Here is a 22324-nt window from a genome sequence, read left to right on the forward strand (position 1 = left end):
TTTAAATATTTTTCCTGCTGTTGTAAGCTGGCCTAGGAATCATTCATCGGTTTGATAGATCAAAATCTGATAACCAGCCACATGTAATAAGTGCTGACTGTGCCATACTGTAGGGACACGCCCCTTTGACATGGCTCTTAGTAACACCCCATTGGCAATTTGTTTATAGATTCCTTTGGTGCATCAAAATCTTATTTAGAAACATCTACAGCTAGCTATGGCGGTTCCCCATTCTAATGATAATGGACTACACCCCCACAATAAGACGTTTACAGATGTCGTTCTGATATTGCAGTACAGCTCTTCTCTTCAATAAACGCCCCTTTTTTGGTATAGATTTCATCTTCACTTCAATGAGCCATTTAAGAAGAAAACTTGTAAAGAACTTGTGATTCTGCCTCCAACAGCTGTGTTTTTGCTTATTGAATAATTATTTTTCCAGATTCCCTGAAATTTTCCATTCCTGTATTTTCGTCAGAGGAGAATCCTGTGTAATTTGGAAATCACTGCATCTTGTTTTTGATGAGCATAATCTTTACTAGATTTATTATATAATGTAAACATACAGCCTTTTTTGTAGTTTTCTATGTAATAAATCAAAAGAAATGATGAAAAATTGGGGCGAAAAAGGATGTCAAGGGTGCCATTCAAAATGGTAATAAGAATATATATACTAATGTGTCTGCGTGGAGGCGCTAATGTTACGTATTAACGTTTCATTTACAAAATGCATGCTATAGCCCAATGTTAACGCATACATTAACGTATGTGTTTGTTACTGAATGCATCAGGCAAATCTTCTCTTCTCAGCTGTTTGAAAAGGCATGCGATACTACCACGTGTAAATGCACCCTTACTGTATGTGTATATATATTTCTATATGTACACATACTGTGATGCTGCTGTGTGTACCCCCTTTTTTTTTTAATTTGTAGGTGTTCTATAGTGTAGGTGGACATGCTTAAAGGACATCTGTCATCAGGTCTCTGTCACTAGTCTTGTCACTACTACCTGTTGAAGCAGCTCACAAGGATCCCATCCCAGCCTTTATCTAGTTATTTCATACATTAATCATTGTAAAATCATCTACCGTATATACTCGAGTATAAGCCGAGACCCCTCATTTTACCACCAAAAACTGGGAAAACCTATTGACTCGAGTATAAGCCGAGGGTGTAGTATACAGCCAGTCTCCGTGTAGTATACAGCCAGTCCCAATGTAGTATACAGCCAGTCCCAATGTAGTATACAGCCAGTCCCAATGTAGTATACAGCCTGCCCCCATAGAGTATACAGCCTGCCCCCTGCCAAGCGAATAAAAAAATAAAAAACGTAATACTCACCCTCCGGTGTCCCGATCTTCAGCGCGAGGCTCCCGTTCCTCGGCGCGGTACCAGGCGGCAACGGTGGCTCCTCTTCTCTCTTCTGTAGCCGGCAGATCACGTCCATGTGATCTCCCGGCGGGCGCGCACTAGGATACCGCGGTGTCGTGGCTGATGACGTCATCAGCCACGACACCACTGCATCTTATTGTGCGCCCGCCGGCAGATCACATGGACGCGATCTGCCGGCTACAGAAGAGAGAAGAGGACCCGCCGCCGCCTGGTACCGCGCCGAGGATCGGGAGCCTCGCGCTGAAGATCGGGACCCGCGCTGAAGATCGGGACAGCGGAGGGCGAGTATTACGGTTTTTGTTTTTTTCTTGACTCGTGTATAAGCCGAAGTGAAGTTTTTCAGCACATTTTTTTGTGCTGAAAAACTCGGCTTATACACGAGTATATACGGTATTCTGTATCATGTAAATGAGGCTGGTCACATGGTCAGAGGCAGTGATGTCACGCCTCCCCTCCCCTCTCCTCCCCCTGCTCATGTCTGTGTGTAATGTATAGTAAAGCATGGCTAGTGTGTGTGCTGCATCTGCTGACATGCTGCATCCTCCTAATATACAGGTGAGAGACACAGACATCCGCTACACATGAATCTGACATGTTCTGCTGTAACATGGCTGCCTGGAGCTGCTGTATCTCTCCTACACACACACACACACACATGCACACACAGGCTGCAGGGGGCGCCAGTGCCAGGAAGCACATCATTATACAGCCTCACATCATTATACAGGCTGTCAGTCAAGCACTGGGGGTGTGGCTGTGCCATGAATAGAGTGGACAGCTTGAATATGCTAATGCTTCATTGGACATTTCACAGGTCATTTGCATACAGCTTTAGGACCTCATTGCTTAGGTTTACAGGCATGTAGAAGGATAATGAAGGGATAGAGGCAATGCTCTCTAATGGCAGTTTATGAAAATATATTTAGTTTAGGGGGGTTATTTTGCATGACGGGTTCTCTTTAATTTTGATGGATCTAGTGTTATGTCTTCACTGCTTTGCTCTGCACTTTATTTCTGTACAAGCAGTAACACTGATTCTGTATCCTGATTGGCTGAGCTGTTTGTGCATGTTCTTGTGAATGCCCTGAGTGCTATTGGCATCATAGTCCATAGCTGATGTCACAACCAGGAAGTCCCACCCACTTAAGCTGAGAGGGTTAAGTGGTATAATAATAATAATCTTTATTTATTTATATAGCGCCATCATATTCCCTAGGGCTTTACAAATCAGTTTTACAGATAGCCGTATATCTCAGGATAGGAAGAATCCAGCAGGATGATACATGTGTCGTTGGAATTGTTGTCATAGGCGCTCACCATCTGGGCGAACACTATTTATTGTCAAGTAACTTTACAATTGCGCTTTAAGAATTGCTGTAGGCTATGCAGATATCCGCATTGGAGCATCAATTTATTTTATCATTGATGACAATGCTGGACGCCCCATTATAATAAAAAGGCACCTGTTTATGTTCATTATTTTCTGCTGCTAGGGTTGTAGCTCTTCTGTAGGTTTTCATAGTAGAGCCGAAAAATGGAAATCCTGATGAAAATATATAGAAAATGTTAGTTTTCCTAATGCCTCGTGCCATAGTTTTCAGCTGTGTGCGTGGTTCAAGGGCAGTAAAAAAAAAATAGAACAAGCACAATTGTTTTGTGGATCAGAGTAAGGGTGGTGGCACAGGTGACGTCTTGAACCCGTTTTTAAGGCGGTTTTAAGCAGTCAGTTAAAAAACGCATGGGTTAATTAAGATAATTGGAAAACAGAGAAAAATGGTCAAAAAAACTGATGCATTTTTAAAAAGCATGCGTTTTTTAATGGACTGCTTAGTGGGTTCAAACCGCCACGTGTCTCACCATCCTAAAGGGAACCTGCCATTAGGAATGTCACTTTTAGGTAGTGACAAGTTCCAATAGCCTCTGCAATGATGAGTATATAAATGCCTTTGTCGGCAAATAGAAAATAATGGGCCTTTATCCCATCAATGAAAATCACTGATAACATACGGACATGGAAAACAATCGTCTGCCAGAGTTCAGGTAAGGAAGCACAGCCCATGTTTTGGGCCGGTGTTACTGGCTCACCTAAGGTGACACCAATTTAGGTTAAGCCAAACTACAGTTGGACTGGTAAATAAACTCATCATTTGGTGTGTGTGTCCTGGACCAAACTGGACTGTGTGATTCCATGTTAAAACCAGTGGAACTGCTGTGGAAGAATCCAGGTGCTGCTATATTTCCAAAGAATATGATGATTTTTAGGGCCAAGGGACTATGTTGACCCTGTAGAACCACAAGTACAAATCTTTCTGCATTTTTTTCCTTCTTTTCCTGCTTCATAATACTGTGACTGATTTTCGACATCTGTTGTGTGGCTGTATGTGCTGTGTAGTTCCTAATGTTTGGGGAGCCACAGGCTGGCTAATGTAATATGATGGGAAAATGGGCTATGATGATGTTGTTGAATTCTGCATGTAAATAACTGGGCCTCGGCTTCAGATGGCTCTCTGCAGTGTTTTTCTACAAATGATCATTTTCCTGATTTGTTCTTGACAGGATGTTCTTCCATGGCCCACAAGCTGCACAATTAGCTGCAGTGTCCTGGGTTCTTCTTCTTAGTAAAAACAAATTGTGTTGCCGCCCGCTGTGTAGGCAAATGGGAGTCATTGTGCCGCAGCATCTGTTGCATTATAGTTTAGGATATACAAATGTCTCCTGATTACTCAAGTGCTTAGCAAATCAACAGTTGACACTTTCACTCTGGTATTTCTAGTGGGACGTGTTCCTTTGTAAAAAAAAAAAAAAAAAAAATTAAATTAATATTTGGATGTGATATTAGAATGCAAAATGCAATATTACCTTCGATATAGGAAAGTATTTCTCCCAGGGTTATATGTATGTTGTTTACCTAGTTTTCCAATTAAAGGGACTTTGTCACCTAATTTTATTCCATTAAAGTACCACCCCCCTCGGGTAGGGTATGAAATATCCTTTCTAGAATTCCCTCTTTAATTGAAAACATCACTTTTCACAAATTTAATGTGAAAATGAGCAGAAACAAGTGACTTTAAGAGCCTTCAGGGGAAGGGGGGTCACTTCAAAAGCCCCTACCCTTGGTTATTTAGTACCTAGAAACATATTGTCATGTTAAATCTTTCTGACAGGTAGTTAAAGGGGGATTTATAATAGTTGGATGTGATCTTTTTAGAACTTTCTCATGTGCACTCAGGAGTTTTCTGCTTATGGATTATCCTGGTTTTCCCCTTCCAGGTGTTGTCTCTTAATTTACTAATCAATCCATAAAAGTTGCAAAAAATATTCAACTAAACTCAAGTCCCCTCTAGGCATAGATAACAGATTCCTATGGGTTGTGCAAAAATTGTAACTAAAAACTCACAAAATAATCTGACATATTGCTCAGCTGCGCATCTAGCTCATTCCCCCTCTCTCCGAAATGCTGGCTCTGTGACTTGCTGAAGAGAATTTCTGAGGGGGTTGAGAGAGTAATCACTAAAGAGATTTTCTGAAGGAGGGGTGAATGAGGGAGCCGAGTCATACTCTGCTGAAGTCAAAGCATGTGCCTTGTCGATGAGGAAGCTGGAGGTTTGGCTGAGCTAGAAAAACATGAATATGCATAGTCAGTGAGTCAACTTTACAAATGGACTGTGAAACTTCATAGGCATGGGGAGGAACAATTTAGGGATAGTTGTACTGCTGTATAATAGTAGTTTTCAAAGATCTGTTAAGTTAGTGTGGATTAGGCTAACTGAAATGTTCCCTTTAATATGACACCATGCTTCTATATAGCTGAAGATATAGACATCTTAAGTTACACTCTCCCTGCAGCCTCTAAACTTGATGCATCTCAGGCAAAATATGACTTTTCTCTGCTCTTTTAATAGGTAAAATTGTGAGAAGAAGCTAGTAGTTTGTATTGGGGTAAAATCTAGTGACTGACTCAGGGGGAAGGGACAGGCCCCTTTGAAGCATGGAATCTTTCTATTCTTTTTGGTGCTGAGTTTTTGTGGGTTCTGATTCTGTGGTTCTCTGAAGTTTTCTGGGATTACATTTATTGAAGTAGCAGATTTGGTTAGAACATTAGCTATTGGCTTGTGTGTGTTGTCCTCTGCTGTCAAACGGGTTAATTGTGGACTTTAGTCTGAACAATAATCCTGTTGCCTGTTCTGTGTGCTGAGTTGAAGTCCTGGCATTAAGCCTGGAAGACTATGTCCAAAGGAGGCGGAAACAGTAGTAACATAGTAGCTAATTCTGCAGTGTTTCTTTAATCTCTCTTATACAGCATAGTGGAAGAGTGACTTGTCTATGTAACTGATCCCTCTATTAGCTCAGGTTATAGCTGTAGCTACCCCTTACAGGCTCACCACAAGGCAAGGAAACAGCTTTTATGTTTGCTTCTTTTTGTTTCTGCGGTTTTTAAAAAAAATTTATTATATATTATTAAGATAAAAATAATATGTATGTAGCGCTTACATCACATTTTAATACGCTGGGAGCCACAAACAGCAGAACCCCTAAAATCAGCACATCTTAAAGGATCCATGGTCCGAAGACCACCTTTATTATAATCATTGTAAGCTGTGGTTAGTCCTGTAGCTATCTTTTACCATTGACATGGTTTCTCTCTTGTTTTTTAGGTTCCTGTCTAGGATAGACTTGTAGCGCAGACATGTTCCGTAACAGTTTGAAGATGTTTCTTGGTGGCGGAAAATCTAACAGGAAAAATCGTTCTAGTGGTAAGTCCTTAACAGGTTTCTTTTGTACTCTGGTCAGGTACTGTTTTTGGCAGAAAACCATGTATTTCACCCTACAGACTGTGGCCCATCAATCGACTTATTGCCAAAGGTTTTGACATACACCAAAGAGCTTTTTTAGGAGGCAGTCAGGGTAGGGAGGTTGTCATAAAATTGTGACCACATTAGGCCTCCTGCACAAAAATGTGTTTGCTCCGAGAAATTGGACATAGATACTGGTGGGATCCCACAGACGGAGTACAGTGCAGTGGGACAGGAGTCCTTACATCATACTGAAATATGATGCAAGGGCTACCTAATTGAAGGCCGAACTACAACACCAACACTGTTACACGTTTGTGTGCAGGGGGCCCAAGGGTGAAGACACACGTGGCGTTTTTAGTCCGTTTTTGGGGCGTTTTTAGTTAGTGCGTTTTCAGATAGTAAAAAACGCATTTTTTGAAAACGCATGCGTTTTTGACCAGTTTGAATTAAGATAATTGGTCAAACCTGTCAAAAAACGCATGCGTTTTTAACGATGTGAAAACGCACTAACTAAAAACGGCCTTAAAACGCCACGTGTGTCTTCACCCTTATACTGACCACCACAGAGAGGGTCTGTGTGTGTGGCGCTATGACTAATAGTAGGGAGTCATTGAGGGTGCGGTCAGGCATTGCAGTTACAACTGCATCCCAATCAGCTTTGAGGTGGTTTTAGGTGCAGTTTTATCAATTTAACAAGTGAAAGACATTATCTGAATGACTGAATTTGATATTGATGGGGAAACCTGCTCCAAAAAAGTCATTTATCCATTCAGTTCATGTCTTTCATCTGTTAAATTGACAAAACTGCACCTCAAAGCTGATTGCAATGCAGTTTTAACTTTAACGTGTGACTGCACCCACATGTCGCTTTAACGCATACATTTAAAAACGCATTGAAATAGCTGAAGAGTGATTTGCCTAATTAAACAGCTTTTAACACTTGCGTTTACAAAACGCAAATGTGAACGCTTGCGCTAACACATGTGTAAACAAACGAATGTGTTAACCGCAATGTTAACAACTGCATTTTGTAAACACACGTGTTAACAGATGTTCAATTAGGCAAATCACTCTTCAGCTATTTTATATGCATGCGTTAAACGCGACGTGTTACCGCACCCTAAAGGGACTTTTAAAATCGCCAAACATCATGTTATTCAAAATATTCTGTTTCTTAAAATTTTGAAAATTTTTGTTATCTTTGGCTATAAAACTATATACAAAAAGCAATTAAACCTGGACCATAAAGCATTGAGTAAAACATAACTTGGTAACCTTTATATCTGTTGCTCATAAATGAGAGTAGGTAGTAAGTGAGGGTTTCTTTATTCCGCCTGATACTCCCTCCAGTCTCCAGTGGGGGGCAGCACACTGCCATTTCTTATCACCTTGTTACTGAGAATGATTTTTATAAGGATTCTCGCTTCGATTTGTCACTCTGCACATGTTCTATGAACCAGACAACTTGTCCGTCTCTGGCATCTAATTGGGAACAACAAATAACCCTCTTTTTTGTGACTTGACGTATTTTCCTTCTCCCAATGCACAGCTGTCCTGTATTAATGAGGACGGGTGATTAATAGGAGCGGCTTCTGTCCTGACTCTTCACACATTATTGTTAATGGGAGACGAGACGGAAATTTAATTAAGAGGAGTGATGATAATTCTTGAGCACGATTCTTATTGTGTGTTATGTCATACATGTAGATCCGAATACCTAGATGTACATCGCTTATGTGTGACTGACAGGTTGAGAGTGTTTCCTTATTTTTATTGGATTTGTCTCTGTAAGTCCAGAAATATGGAATTGGTAGATCCTGAAATGCCACTTTTCATCCTTTCCCATGTATTCCTCTGTTTCTCTGCCCAAAGGGAGAGGTCACCAGATATGGGTTCCTTAACACCCATTGTTATGCATCATTTTCAGCAAGTGTAGTTCCGTATACATTCTGCAGGTGTCACTGTTGTCATTATTGCGTCCTGACAATGATTTATCTGCCTTTACAGCATTGTCAACAGTGAACCCTTTATATGTTTTTTTTTTCTGGGATTTGTGGATTTGTCATCAGTTAGTACAACAAATAATTGGGGTAGTCCCTTTCCAACTATCATGTAAATAGAGAATAATCACTTCTGTTTCTATTACCTGTTAAAGGGACACTCCAAAAAAAAAAGTGTGCTCCATTATGGTATTTCATGTCTAAGTCAAGGGGAAGGGGAGGAGCTTGGCCCAATCACATATGCGTTTCTAATCAACTGGAACGTGTGAATGCAGCCTTAGGGTGAAGACACACATAGCGTTTTTGGGCCGTTTTTACTAAGTGCGTTTTCAGATCGTTAAAAACGCATGCGTTTTTGTCCGTTTTTCCGAAATTTGCGCAATGAAAAACGGACAAAAACGCATGCGTTTTTAAAAACGTATGCGTTTTTTTAAAAACGGGTGCGTTTTTTAACGCATGTGTTTTTTACGATCTGAAAACGCACTTAGTAAAAACGGCCCAAAAACGCCATGTGTGTCTTCACCCTTACTCTCTCAGCTCTCTTGCTGTTTGTATCTCTATGTATGACTTTGGAATGGTTACTCAGCAGCAGTGTGAATCTACATTCAATGTCACATAATCTAAACTTAACTCTATAAAGTTCTACAGTAGATCCTTATGGACTCAAGTATTTATGGTGCCATATCAAATGCTCCTTAAACCCTTACCGACATGTGACGCAATAGTACGTCACATGCTGGGTGCGGGTGCATGGAGAGGGCTCACGGGCTGAACCCTCTCCGTAGCCAGTAAGTCTTTGCATATTGCAGCAAAGGTTTATCGGTAACATCTGCGGTCGGTGCCAGCACCGATCGCAGGTGTCTTCCCGCTGATCGCTGCCGGTGGCTTCAAAAAGATGGTGGCGCATGAGCGCCGCCGCCATCTTTCCGAGGATTGTCACTCCCTGTGATGTCATCGGGGAGCAGCGATCCGTCGCCATGGCAGCCTGCTTCAGGTTAACCTATTCATTACAATGTGCTATCAGCACATTGTAATGAATGAGGAGTAAAATCCCCATATACTTCTATACTGTAGTATGGCAGTATATGATAGGATTGTACAGACAACCTAGGGTTAAAGTACCCTAAGGAGTCTAAAAAAAAAAATTATAATAAAAAACCCCTAAAAACTCAAATCAACAAGTCCAAAAATGCCCGATCTATCAAAATATAATAACGTTTTTCACTGCGTTTAACCCCGTAAACAAAATCGCGCCCAATGTCGAAAATGGCAATTTTTTGCCATTTTTAAAAAAAATTAAAAATTCTATAAAAAGTGCTCAAAAGGTCGTACAGTCGTAAAAACTGAAAATCCTCAAAAAAGACCCCTCCCAAAGCTTTGTAGACCAAAGTATGAAAAAGACGTCAAAATCCCCCCCAAAAAATTTGTACAGGAGGTTTTAATTTTCGTAAATGTATGAAATCGTTAAAAAACTTATACAAATTTGGTATCCCCATAATCGTACCGACCCAAAGAATAAAGCAGACATGGCATTTGGGGCATACAGTAAAATCCAAGCCCACAAGAATACGTCGCAAATGTGGGTTTTTACCAATTTCACTGCATTTGGAATTTTTTTCCTGCTTCCCAGTACACGGCATGGAATATTACATACCACCATTTTGAAGTGTAATTTGTTACGCAGAAAATAAGCCATGTACATGGGAAAAAAAAAGTTATAGATTTTTGAAGGTGGGGAGTGAAAAATGAAAACGCAAAAACGAAAAAGGGCTATGGCGTTAAGGAGTTAAAAGTGAATAGACTTTACTATGCATTCTCTCATGGATGAGAGACTCCATAGTTATAGATTAGGAGTTGACAGGTCAGCCCCCCTGACTATATACTTATGGTAACAAGAGGATACTCACTTTGCAACCCCCATCCATGTGAATGCTATTCTAGCGACACAATTTTTAAAAAAAAAATTCCATGGTTTTTCCGAATCCGTCGGGTTTTCCGACGGCCACGCCCCCGATTTCTGTCGTGTGAAAGCCGGTGCCGATGTTTGTTCACACAATTTAAAATCATGGCTAAGGCAATACGCCGAAACACGTAGATCGCTAATATTACGATGTACCTGTATTTGTAGTCGCTATGTCGGATTTTAACCAATAAAGAAAAGTATTTCTTCACCTAAATTGTGTGTGCCGATCCTCTTTCCATTTGAAGTTGCTGTAGCAGCCTGTAGTAGCCTCAGGCTTTTCCTGTGCACCAGGTGAGGATAATCACCACCCTCTGTGAGCTGGATCAACCACAGATGTTTAAGCCGGCGCCGATGCTCCACAATCCGATCGCGTGCGCCAAAATCCCGGGGCAATTCGGCGCAAATCGGAAATATTCTGGAAACCCGACGAAAATGCCCGATTCAGACCCTTAGTAAATGAGCCCCATTATGTATTGCTAAATAAGTTTCCCTTTTCTTTTTTTTTTATACAGTTTTTCCAATATAATCCTACAATTGGAATTGAAATTTGATTATTTTCTGTGGATAATCCATCCTAATCATGTGATCATTATGCAAGTATAGTGCTCTTCACGTGACAAGCATTTTAGACTCTGGAGAAAACCGTAAAGGTTCTATTTCAATGACTGTAACGAAAGATCTGAAGCTGTAAAAAAAATCTGAAGTTATATTATACTTTATACCCCACCTCTTACCCACTACTATCTGAAAAGCTGAATGTGTGGACAGAACCTGAAAGTGGAAAGAGGAGTGAACAGCCCGTGATTGGCTGCTGTTGATGTTCAGTGTGCTTCCGCTGGTGAACATACGTTCAGCGTAGGCCTCAGACGGATGCGATACTCCATCTGTCCTCTATAGGCTGCAATGACTTCTGCTAAGCATATATGGTACTCAGCAGGATGGTAGCTTACTGTATCTTTCCATCCTGTGTTTTCCATAGTATATGGCGCGTACTGGTCAGGCGGCAAAAAGGATTCCAGTATATGTCTATTGATACATTCAGCATATATGACTGGAGCTCTCCTGGGGTTTACACTGAATGTATGAAGAAAACATATTGAGAATGTTGCGTTAGTCTTGCATTAAAGTTTCAGTAAAAAGCACTACGAGGTAATTTTCAGCTTCCACCACTTGAGCGCGCCTGGAGGGGGAGAACCTGGATCCTCACTCCACCTGTGCGCAAACGATATGTTGCAGGTCACAAACAATACTGGAACATATCATTTGTGCATTAAAGTTTCAGCCATTAATGGAAATCAAATGCAAAGGGGTATTCCCATTTCAGCAAATTAATATTAATACTTTTACGTTATAAAAAGTTATACAGTTTTCCAATATACTTTCTTTGCCAATTCCGCCTGGTTTTCTTTGTCTCTGCTTGCTGTCATTCAATAGGAAGCTTCTATGTTTACTTCCTGTGGACTTCCTGGTCACACAGGTGCACAGCTCGTTATATCACACAGCTCTGATTACTCTCTGTGATACTAACGAGCCGTGCACCTGTGTGACCATGGAGAGATTTCTATCCACTGGAAGTACATACTGGAACATAGAAGCTTTCTATAGAAGGACAACAAGCAGAGATCTGAAACCATAAGGAATTGATACAGAAACTATATTGGAAAATAAAACTTTTTATCTTAACAACACTAACATTAATTTCCTGAAATGGGAATACCCCTTTAAGTAGGGATCCAAGCACTGTGACTGTGGTAGTTTAGTTGTTATCCATGGCCTTCTTCCTTTTAAAAACAACTTTTTAAATTATGCAAATGAGCCTGTAGGGCTATGGGCATGTTACAGAAGTGCTCTGTGCTCTGGCTTCAAAGGTTGTTACACTGCAGCAGTGTGTATCAGTCTCATACTCCCCCTTGCACTTCCTGTAATCTCAGCAGCAGTGAGTACACAGCGGGAGGGGGGAAGTGCTCCTCAGAATGTAACGGTTACAGCAAGTAGGGGCTCTGATAACACCCCAAGAGCCTTTTGTGCTCATTAGCATAATTTAAAATGGTGATTGCAGAAGGAAGGAGGCCATAGATAGCACATATAAGATTACCACGGTCACATAGCACCTGGATCTATGAGTAAGAGCGCATGGTTTATCATGTTGGATTTTGATGGCTAATTTCCTCAAGATGTGGATTTTGATAGTACTGGCATGTTCCTATAAATAAGCTTGTATTCTGCCGGTATGGCCTGTACTTCACCTGTTCTCCCAGTGTTTTATTTCGTTAGTTTGAGCCTTTCTAGATCAATTTTGATAATAAGCATCAGTGTTTCATAGCAGACACTTGTTTATAGAACAGAAGAAGTAATACACAGAAATCGCATCTTCCGCTAGAAGCCAGGACCAGCACAACTATAATTGTCAACAATTCACTGAGGAAAATGGCTCCTTTGTTAGACCTTGGTCAGACGTTCTACCTATTGTAGTCATGAATGGTGAATTTTCTAATAGAGGCCAAGTGCTGTATCCTGAACATCCTGTCTTCACTGTCCTCATAGTGAAACGCAGCAAAAGGAAAAAAATAAAAATATCACTTTCTGTTTGAGTGATCCCGATTGTCTAAAAAGGTTAACACTGATTTTTATAGCTGGCCTAAAAAAAAAAAAAAAAAAAAAGCTCAAGACGACAAGCCGGGGTGCTATAAGCTAAAATAGCCACCCATCAGCGCTGTGGGCTTGGCTATCTGAGCAGTGGTGTCTGGACTCTTGTTCTGATTCATTTCTTTTCTCTGGAAATGTCAACTTTTGTGTGACTCTTAAAATTCCTTTCACTGCTGAAAAATCTGGTTTGACCAGTGTGCTGTCCAGTTTGGTCACTTCATGTCACGGTATGTAAAACTGTTTGTTTTATTACAACTGTCAGAGTTTGGGGCAATATTCTGTTGTAAATTGTGCTGTCAAGAACACCTCGCACTGCGTTTATCCTGGGCTGTAAAGCTGGAATCCGTAACAATTTTTTAGCCTCGGAGTCAGCTCCATAGAGATGAATGGAGCAGAACGGTCATGTGCTGCTGTCTGCTCCATTACTCTCATGGAGTGACTAGGGTCCGATGGAGGTACGTGGGACCACATCGGACCCCTCGTTTTTGTGATCTGTGGAGAGGGCCTAACTTGTATTCGTGAGAAAACTCCTTTAAGCCTTAGGCATCCTAAAAACAAAATGTGCAGTTCATGGGGCCAACTGTCATTGGTGATGAGTGCTGCTCACGTGACAATGACAATAGAAAAAGACTGTCTGGGCTTCAAATTTGGGAATTTGCTCTATCTTTTGTGGCTTAGGAAATCGGCTCATGCATGGGACTGGGCATGTACCCATAGAAGTAAATTGGAACGTTCACTAGCCACTGTGAAAACTGCTGGTGCATGTCCCATTTTCACACTCATGTATAGAGGGCCTTACTTTGAGACACTTTTGATAAATGTGTTTGGGCAGTCCCTACCCTTTGTCATTGACCGACTAGTTTGGTGCTGTTAGGCCTCATGGGAAATTAGCTCGTCAGTAGCCAAGCCAACAAATCGGTGGTATAGAGTGTAGCAGTGTAACAATGCTGGAAGACATGTGGGATTAAACCAAACCAGGATATCTGTTCCAGAAGGAACAGATTCCCAACTGTAGACACCACTGTTCCGACCTGGTTGGGTCTCTTCAGTACAGTGTAGGGAACTGGATGACTAGGGTCAGGAAGTAAAACCAGGTTTGCCAATTAAGGCTGCCTTGATAGACTTGTATAGCCGTCGCTCAGCTAAACCAGTTCCTACACTGTACTGAGGAGACCCAACCAGGTTGAATCAGTGTTGTCTACAGTTAGGAATCTGTTCCTTCAGGAATAGATATACTAATTAATCCCACATGTTGAGGGGGCTGCCTTTCAGGGTAGCAAAAGGAGGCATTGTTTTCCATTTCCCACCTCGGAAAACATATTTGCATATTTCATTTTTCCATTCCTTCTCTTTGTCCATTTCCTTTTTTTCTCTGTACCCTGAAATCCACTAACTATGTAACTATGTAGTCAGATAATTCAATGGATTTACAGTTTAAAGACCAATGAATGTCTCAGTGATCCGTATTGTATAATTCAGAGCATTACATAAATGGCTCCTGCTCTTCTACTTTGTTTTTCCATAATACTAGTCTATTAGATGTAATATAAAGGACATCTCTAATAAGTAGCTGCAGACGCGATTTCCGTGCTCACGTTTTGTCCTGTCGTCAGATCTGACCCTCTGCAGCACTAATTGTCTCTTCCCCGGAGTAATTAGCTAAGAAGATTGCTTTACGCTTTGGATTCATTTTCCATGTAAGTCTACATTTCACGCCTGGCCTTCCCTCATTCTAATGACGTGATGCCACTAAACACTTGTGTAAATTTGTTTTCTGGGTCCTACAGCCCCTCAAAGGCCTTTTATGTTTATTATATCTGTGAACAAGGTTACATAAATGAGATGTGACATAAAATATAAAGTTTTATAATACATTTAAAAAGTTTGTTTTAGTATTATACAACATTGATCCAGAGCAATACAAGAACAAAGAAAACTATGTGAGGTAAAAGGCGATCGCCTACACGGAAAAAAGTTCCCAACTCCATGTACAGCAATTAGAAACCGATCCCTGGATCAGCTACCCCACGTATGGAATCTATCCACATATATAAATAATCTATGAACGTTTATTCCTGACACCCCTTGTGGGGTTCGAGTGAGCCCTTCTATGCCCACTGCAGGACATTGATGAATAAAATTTGGACATAGCTAGATAAGGGTGCTGAAATTTCTTTTTTCATTTCTTTTCAAGAAAGTTCTGAGTAGTGTTGAGCGGACTCGAACTGCAAAGTTTGGTTTCATAACGACCTATGCCAATTCTTGTGGTCTGAACCCAACCTTGAACTTCCACCCACAGGTAAGGCCTGCAATCATTGTTGGCTACCCAAAATGGTGGCACGCAACATTGCCAGAGTAGTTAAAAATGTCACTGACGACTCTTCCACCGTCATTTAAACAGTTAACTCCCGTTACTGGTTGGGGTCCAGGTTAAGTGCCCGAAACTCTTACTGGATTTAAAAATTTTGATTTTAACTGGTCCACTGATTATTAGTTATGAGTGAAGGGTGCAAATGTAAGAATCCTACTTGGGCCTTATTCACACGAACATTGGGGGGAATTTTAAGAGGTCCATTTGTTCCTAGATACGGGTCAAGACGCAAATGTAAGAATCCTACTTGGGCCTCATTCATTTGTGACAGGGCCCTCTCTCTGTAGTAACAGATGGCACTCTTCAGTAGTATTGTAGTATATAGTGTAAGCAATCAGATCCTGCAGGGTTAAAGTACCCTAGAGGGTCTGAATTAATAGTAAAAAAAAAAGTTAAAAAGTTTCAATCACTCCCCTTGTTACATGTTAGGTATCGCCACATACCAAAATGCCCGTTGTATCAAAATATAAAAAAGATTATTATTCCTGTCCATGAACACTTTAAAGGAAACCTACCACTTGTAGTGGCAGGTTTCTGATGGAAATACCGGGCACCAGCTCAGGGTGAGCTGGTGCCGGAGCTTATTTTCGTTAGTGTTTTAAACCGCGGTATCGTGGTTTAAAACACTTTTTAAACTTTATAGCCGGCGCAGCGCCGAGCGCGTACCTGCCTGCACCGGCTATAAAGTTTAAAAAGTGTTTTAAACCGCGATACCGCGGTTTAAAACACTAACGAAAATAAGCTCCGGCACCAGCTCACCCTGAGCTGGTGCCTGGTATTTCCATCAGAAACCTGCCACTACAAGTGGTAGGTTTCCTTTAATGGAAAATGGCGCCTAAATGTCCTCATCACCACTTTTTTGCCATTTTTCCATCCAGGAATATTTAAATAAATGATTTAATTATTATCAAACTGTCATATAGGTGTCAGAACTCGCAAATTGTTCTGATGGGATCGAGCCTAATTTCTGATCAAGCTCCATTTCTGATCCTGGAAAGCAGGGTGTGTCTCTGTAATTGTTTTTTCTGCAGCTGCGGTTTGAGTGATGGACGGCTGAGCCAGTCGGTGCTGGAGGTAGTGTCCATTTCTGCCTTAAATTCTGCCCAGCCCTTCATATGGTGCTGGTTATTGCAGTCTATCTGTGTATCTTGGTTTTGACCCGGTTTGTTTGACTCCGCTTGTCTGTCTTTATCTGTTGTTTGTCCCTCAGTATATCTCCTAGTGTGACCCCACCTTCCTGTCTGTCTTGTGTTGGTTTCAGTTACCAGTGTGAACACAGACCTATATCTGTATTCCGGTTACCTGTCCGCTCCACCATCCAGCAGCTTCCAGACGAAGTAGATTTTCCTGCCATCTTATAGGGACCGTCAGTTAGGTTCCTGCTAGTGGGTTCGCCCTTGTTAGGGCGGTTTATCTGCTTTAGGCAGGGCCTTAGCCCACAGGGACATCGAATGGCGAGTTCGCCACCATCTACCTAGTATGACAGCTAGCGCCAAGCCTGGTTGTGGTTGCACGGTCGCTGGACAGGTACTGACAATTGGTCCCAAATTTACATTAGGTCCATATACCAAAGTGTGAAAAAGTTATTGGCCACAGAATTTGGCATAAGTAAAACCGATATAATTTTGGTATCCCCGTGATTGTACCGACCCAAGGTATAAAGGGAAAGTGTTATTTGAAGGACTGAATGAAAGCTGTAAAAACAGAGCCCACAAGAAAACGCTGTAAATGTGCAGGTTTTTTTTTGTCAGTTTGACCCAACTTGGACTTTTTTTTTTTTCCGCTTTCCAGTATATTGCATGGAATATTAAATGGCGCCACTGAAAAGTGCAATTTGTCCTGCAGATAAAAAACCCATATAAATCTCTGTTAACGGAAAAACGAAAAAGGGCTGGTAAGGGTTAAGACTGTTTTTTTCTCTGTTTCTGGAAGACAGTTGTTACTTTTTATTGATGAGTGCTGAGCCCCCACAAAGTAAATTCCTAGCACTGCTGACTCACCAGCGGAGCAGCTCGGCTTGACCCTTATGCTCCACCATCCAGCAGCTTCCAGACGAAGTAGATTTTCCTGCCATCTTATAGGGACCGTCAGTTAGGTTCCTGCTAGTGGGTTCGCCCTTGTTAGGGCGGTTTATCTGCTTTAGGCAGGGCCTTAGCCCACAGGGACATCGAATGGCGAGTTCGCCACCATCTACCTAGTATGACAGCTAGCGCCAAGCCTGGTTGTGGTTGCACGGTCGCTGGACAGGTACTGACAATTGGTCCCAAATTTACATTAGGTCCATATACCAAAGTGTGAAAAAGTTATTGGCCACAGAATTTGGCATAAGTAAAACCGATATAATTTTGGTATCCCCGTGATTGTACCGACCCAAGGTATAAAGGGAAAGTGTTATTTGAAGGACTGAATGAAAGCTGTAAAAACAGAGCCCACAAGAAAACGCTGTAAATGTGCAGGTTTTTTTTTGTCAGTTTGACCCAACTTGGACTTTTTTTTTTTTCCGCTTTCCAGTATATTGCATGGAATATTAAATGGCGCCACTGAAAAGTGCAATTTGTCCTGCAGATAAAAAACCCATATAAATCTCTGTTAACGGAAAAACGAAAAAGGGCTGGTAAGGGTTAAGACTGTTTTTTTCTCTGTTTCTGGAAGACAGTTGTTACTTTTTATTGATGAGTGCTGAGCCCCCACAAAGTAAATTCCTAGCACTGCTGACTCACCAGCGGAGCAGCTCGGCTTGACCCTTATTAAAAACCTGAGGCTTTGCTTGGCAGATGACTCTCCGGTGCTTTATGAAACAATAGAGATGAGGGCCCTGCTCCTGCCTGCCATCCAAGGGTACAGGGATGAGCTATTCTTGTGTATTCCAGTCCTACAAAATATAAGATCCTGAACATGGTACAAAAAAAAATCATATCCCAGTCACTCCTATTCAAGTTTATGGAACTAAAAGAAAATGGTGTCCTCACAGATGTCATCTGTCTGTTGTCTATGAGCAGTCCATTTTTCACATAGGAGAATTGTGTCTGTGCCCTGCACTCCACAGAACAACGCAGTTTGGGCAGGAACATGGGGCAGTCGAAATTACTAAAGTTTCCACCAAGAAACGGCAGAGACTTCTTCTAAACATTTAGATCAGATTTGACTTGTTCTACACCAGGCAAAACTGGCGGAAAGTAGGGGAGAGTGGTGCACTACCCTTTCTGATCTGCTTAAAGGGGTTATCCGGGTGTTAAAAATTACTTGGGGCCATTCTGGGGTGGGCTATTTAGAAATAATAAACGTGTACTTACCTCGTCCGGCACTGCCAATGTCCTGCACTGTGGTCCGTCTCATCTGCGCGCAGGTTTGATTAGAAGGGCGCACAGGGAGCTTCCATCTGGCCGGAAGCTCCCATCTGACACCATCTCCCAGCGCTTACAAGGCTGGGAGATAGGGACGGATGGGAGGAGCCGGCCACATCGCGGACCGGAAGCTCCCTGAGCGCGGCTTCTGTGCCCCTGTAAACAAACAGGGGCACGGATGAAACGTCCCGCAGCGCGGAACATCGGCGGCGCCAGAGGAGCTAAGTACACGTTTGTTATTTTCAAATAGCCCACCCCAGCCCGGCCATAAGTCATTTTTAACACCCGGATGACCCCTTTAAACGACAGTCTTGATAAATCGCCCCTGATCTTCTTTTCTGAAGCAAAAATAAACCCCCCAAAATTATGAGGCATAAACTAAGAACAAACTAATCCTTTGAAGCCAGAACCAGACATGGTTCATAAACCTTGCCCCTTCACTGCGCCGGATCCTCCTCATGTATAGAATTGTGCTATTACTGGTGACCACTCAGGGCAGAATATAGTGTGCACGCCTGGGGCAGTAATGCCCTGCACTGTCCTATTCTGCCACCGGCTTCATGCTCCTCCGTGCCCATGTGGTGTGGAGGTGGCGTAATGGGGGAAACTGCCAGAAGTTGAGATTATTTCAGGGCATACAAGCCCTGATAAATGTCCTTTTATAGAATAGGTTTTCACACTGTGCTTTGCCACGGTTTTATAACAAAATCACAGTGAAATGATGGTTTTACAGCCATTTTATAATAAAATGATTGTGCAGAACAAATAAGTGTGTCTCCTGTTTGTCTGTAACACATCGTTTGCATTGGCAGTGGAATAGATGTTTGGGTACCTTCTATACAGCAAGACGGCTCAAGAATTATTCAGACGAACCAAACACTTCCCTTTTGTTTATTTCATGAGAAAAATAATAGTGCTTACATGTGCATTTCTATGTGAGACATTGTTAATAATTGATGTCCTGTTATACAGACCTCCAGGTATTAGGCCTTCTGATTTTCTCTGTCTGCAATGACTGAACAGATTCTGGATGTTGATCTTCATCATTGTATCCCATCCCTAGTATGCCATTTATTCATATAAGAAGTCTATATCTCATTTTACTGCATAGGATTGGTCGGATCTGTGAGATTATTATTTATCAGATGATAAGGTTGATAAAAGTTCCTTTTTATACATTTTGTCTGACAAAACATAAACTACAAAAACAAAGCATGATGAACTTTTTTTATTGTACCATGTGTATAGGACAACCATAGTATAAAATATAATATACAGGTTATTGTGGAACAAGAGTTGTATCTTCACACTATATTCACACTAATGTGTGCTTGCCATACCGTATTACGGCGGGCAGGCGCCAGTGAGAGCAGGAGGGGATGAGTGCCACTCTCCCCCGCCCCTCTCTATAGTAATATATGGCGTTCGGCGCCGTATTCCAGCAAAAGATGGGACATGTCCTATCTTTCTTCCGGCTACGGAACGGTATGGTGCCACACGTGTGCTGCACCGTACTGCTCCCGTAGGGTGCGTTGCATGGGGGACGTATATACATCATATATACGTGGGCGGTATATATGTCCCCCATATGTCGTGTGAATGAAGCCTAAGGGACAAAAAATTAGGGAAGTCATATGTGGGAGGTAGTCTTGCTACTTTTTGATTGTTCAAAGATGTTCAAATTCATTGAAATTGGTGAAGAACCACATTTTCACCATTTTCTCGTGGGCTTGGTTTTTACAGCTTTCAGTGTGCGCCCCAAATGATATGTCTTCTTTAAAAAACCTTCTGTACAAAAAAACTATTCTACAGTTTGGGCCTTTTTCATACTTCGATGTAAAGAGATGTGTAAGGTGTCATTTTTTGCAGGATAAGCTGACGTTTTCTTTGCAACTATTTTGGGGGTTGTATGACCTTTTGATCTCTTTTTTTACATTTTTTATGTTGCAAAATGGCTCTATTTTCCGGCACAGAGTAACTGTTATTATATATTGATAGATTAGACATTTTGCTATGCGGCAAAACCTAATATATTATGATTTTCACTGTGTATTTTTATATCCATTCTTGGAAAAGGGGGATTTGAATTTTTATTTTTAGCATTTATTTATTTTTTTACTATTTATCATGCCCCCATAGGGTACTTAAATTCTTTGGTTGTCTAATCCTACAACCATATACTGCCATACTACAGTACAGGCAGTCCCCGGGTTACATACAAGATAGGTTCTGTAGGTTTGTTCTTAAGTTGAGTTTGTATGTAAGTCGGAACCGTATACTTTATTAATGTAACCCCAGTCAAAATTTTTTGTTCTCTGTGACAATTGGATTTTAAAAATGTTGGGTTGTCATAGGAACCAGGATAAACAAATCTTAATTACAGGCACCTGTGATAACTGTTAAAGCTGTTTATTGTAGTCTAGGACTAAAGTACAGTAAATTACCAACATCCAGGTCCGTTTGTAACTAGGGGTCGTATGTAAGTCAGGTGTTCTTAAGTAGGGACCGCCTGTTACACTATTACACTGTGCCACTGGCACATGAGGAGTCTTTAGTCAATAATTTGGCACCATAACCTTTGGATGCCACATCTCTGCAGTACAATCTGCTAGTTAAATGAAGACTATAAATGTGCGCTCTGGCTGCATGGGGCACAGTTAATTAGGATTTGGCTCTACAGATTGGAGGCTTGAGAGTTTAAGTTAACTTTAAAGGAAATCAGTATTGACCATAATAAACCGCAGACAATGCTAGGTATAGGACTTGGAGATATGTGTAGTCAAACCTTTGTGTGTAATAAGTAGCACAGAACTGTGAAAAGAGAATTTTTAATCCAGATTTGCAGCTCCTGCAATTGCTTTGGGTGTGTCTTTCAGCCTGAAGAGCTTTCTCTTTGCAGTGAATTGTTCCACAGCCCCTCCTCTGTGCTCTAAGTGAACTGTAAGTATCCACCCAAAATCCTTATACAGTTCTTACTTATAGTAGAGGAGGACAGTGTAGAGAGCAGAAAGTTCTTCAGGCCAAAAGAGCTATATAACTGGATTAGAACTTTACTTTCCAAAGTCTTGTCAGTCCTAACAACATACACAAAGGTAAGCTAACTAGACTTTTGTTTTACACAAAGATTTGGTTACACCGCTCTCCAGGGCTGATACCTTACATTATATGTAGCTTTATATGTCCAAAACTGCTGACCAGTTCTCTATAAAGCGGTTGTGATATTTGTGTGACGTAGGGGCTTGGGATAATTGCCTATCATGTTTTTCGGGATTATAAATGTTTGTAAAGCAAGGACGCTAGACAACTGGCCTTACTGCTTTAGTAAATCTGACCCAGTGTTCCCGGGTTTGTTTTATCTGTCGTGCTTGGAAATTTCATGAAAAGTTTTCCTTTTCCAATGACAATTAGTACGCTGTGTTCTTATGAATCTCTGACTCATGGAACATGTCACTGTCATTAGAACATTGTTGGGAGCTTGTATAAAGAAGTGATCCCTCCAATTGCAATACAAGCATATTAACCTTGTGTGTCCCTGCTGTTGCTCCTTGTAGGGATGAAAAGTGGACTGCAGTCATATATCTCTTGTCCTTTATAGCTTGTGCTGAGCAAATTCTACTCTGTTTTCTGTCAATTTTTGTAATCTGTTTAGTCATAATTCTGTATGTATATGCAACTATATGGGTGCTAAGAACAGGAAGGTGGTGCACCAACTTCCTCATTAGCATATAGATTAATATTTCTTAGGAAATCCATAATGGACAGAAACAATATGGGTATTTTTGGAATCACAATTCATTTCTTTCCAAGCTA

General features: G+C 41.3%; 1 protein-coding gene across 5 annotated transcripts in view; it reads left to right on the plus strand.

The window, feature by feature from the left end:
• Window positions 1–22324, plus strand: part of TANC2 (tetratricopeptide repeat, ankyrin repeat and coiled-coil containing 2) — a 269159-nt gene that overhangs the window by 116491 nt on the left and 130344 nt on the right. For all 5 annotated transcript variants that reach the window (XM_072111162.1, XM_072111165.1, XM_072111166.1 and 2 more), the window contains one exon: window positions 6050–6148. In XM_072111162.1, coding sequence (XP_071967263.1) covers window positions 6082–6148 — 67 coding nt within the window. In that variant the 5' untranslated portion in view covers window positions 6050–6081. The remainder of the gene's footprint in view (window positions 1–6049; window positions 6149–22324) is intronic.

The sequence above is a fragment of the Engystomops pustulosus genome, chromosome 6, assembly GCF_040894005.1.
Source record: "Engystomops pustulosus chromosome 6, aEngPut4.maternal, whole genome shotgun sequence".
In the NCBI taxonomy this organism is placed as follows: Eukaryota; Metazoa; Chordata; class Amphibia; order Anura; family Leptodactylidae; genus Engystomops; species Engystomops pustulosus.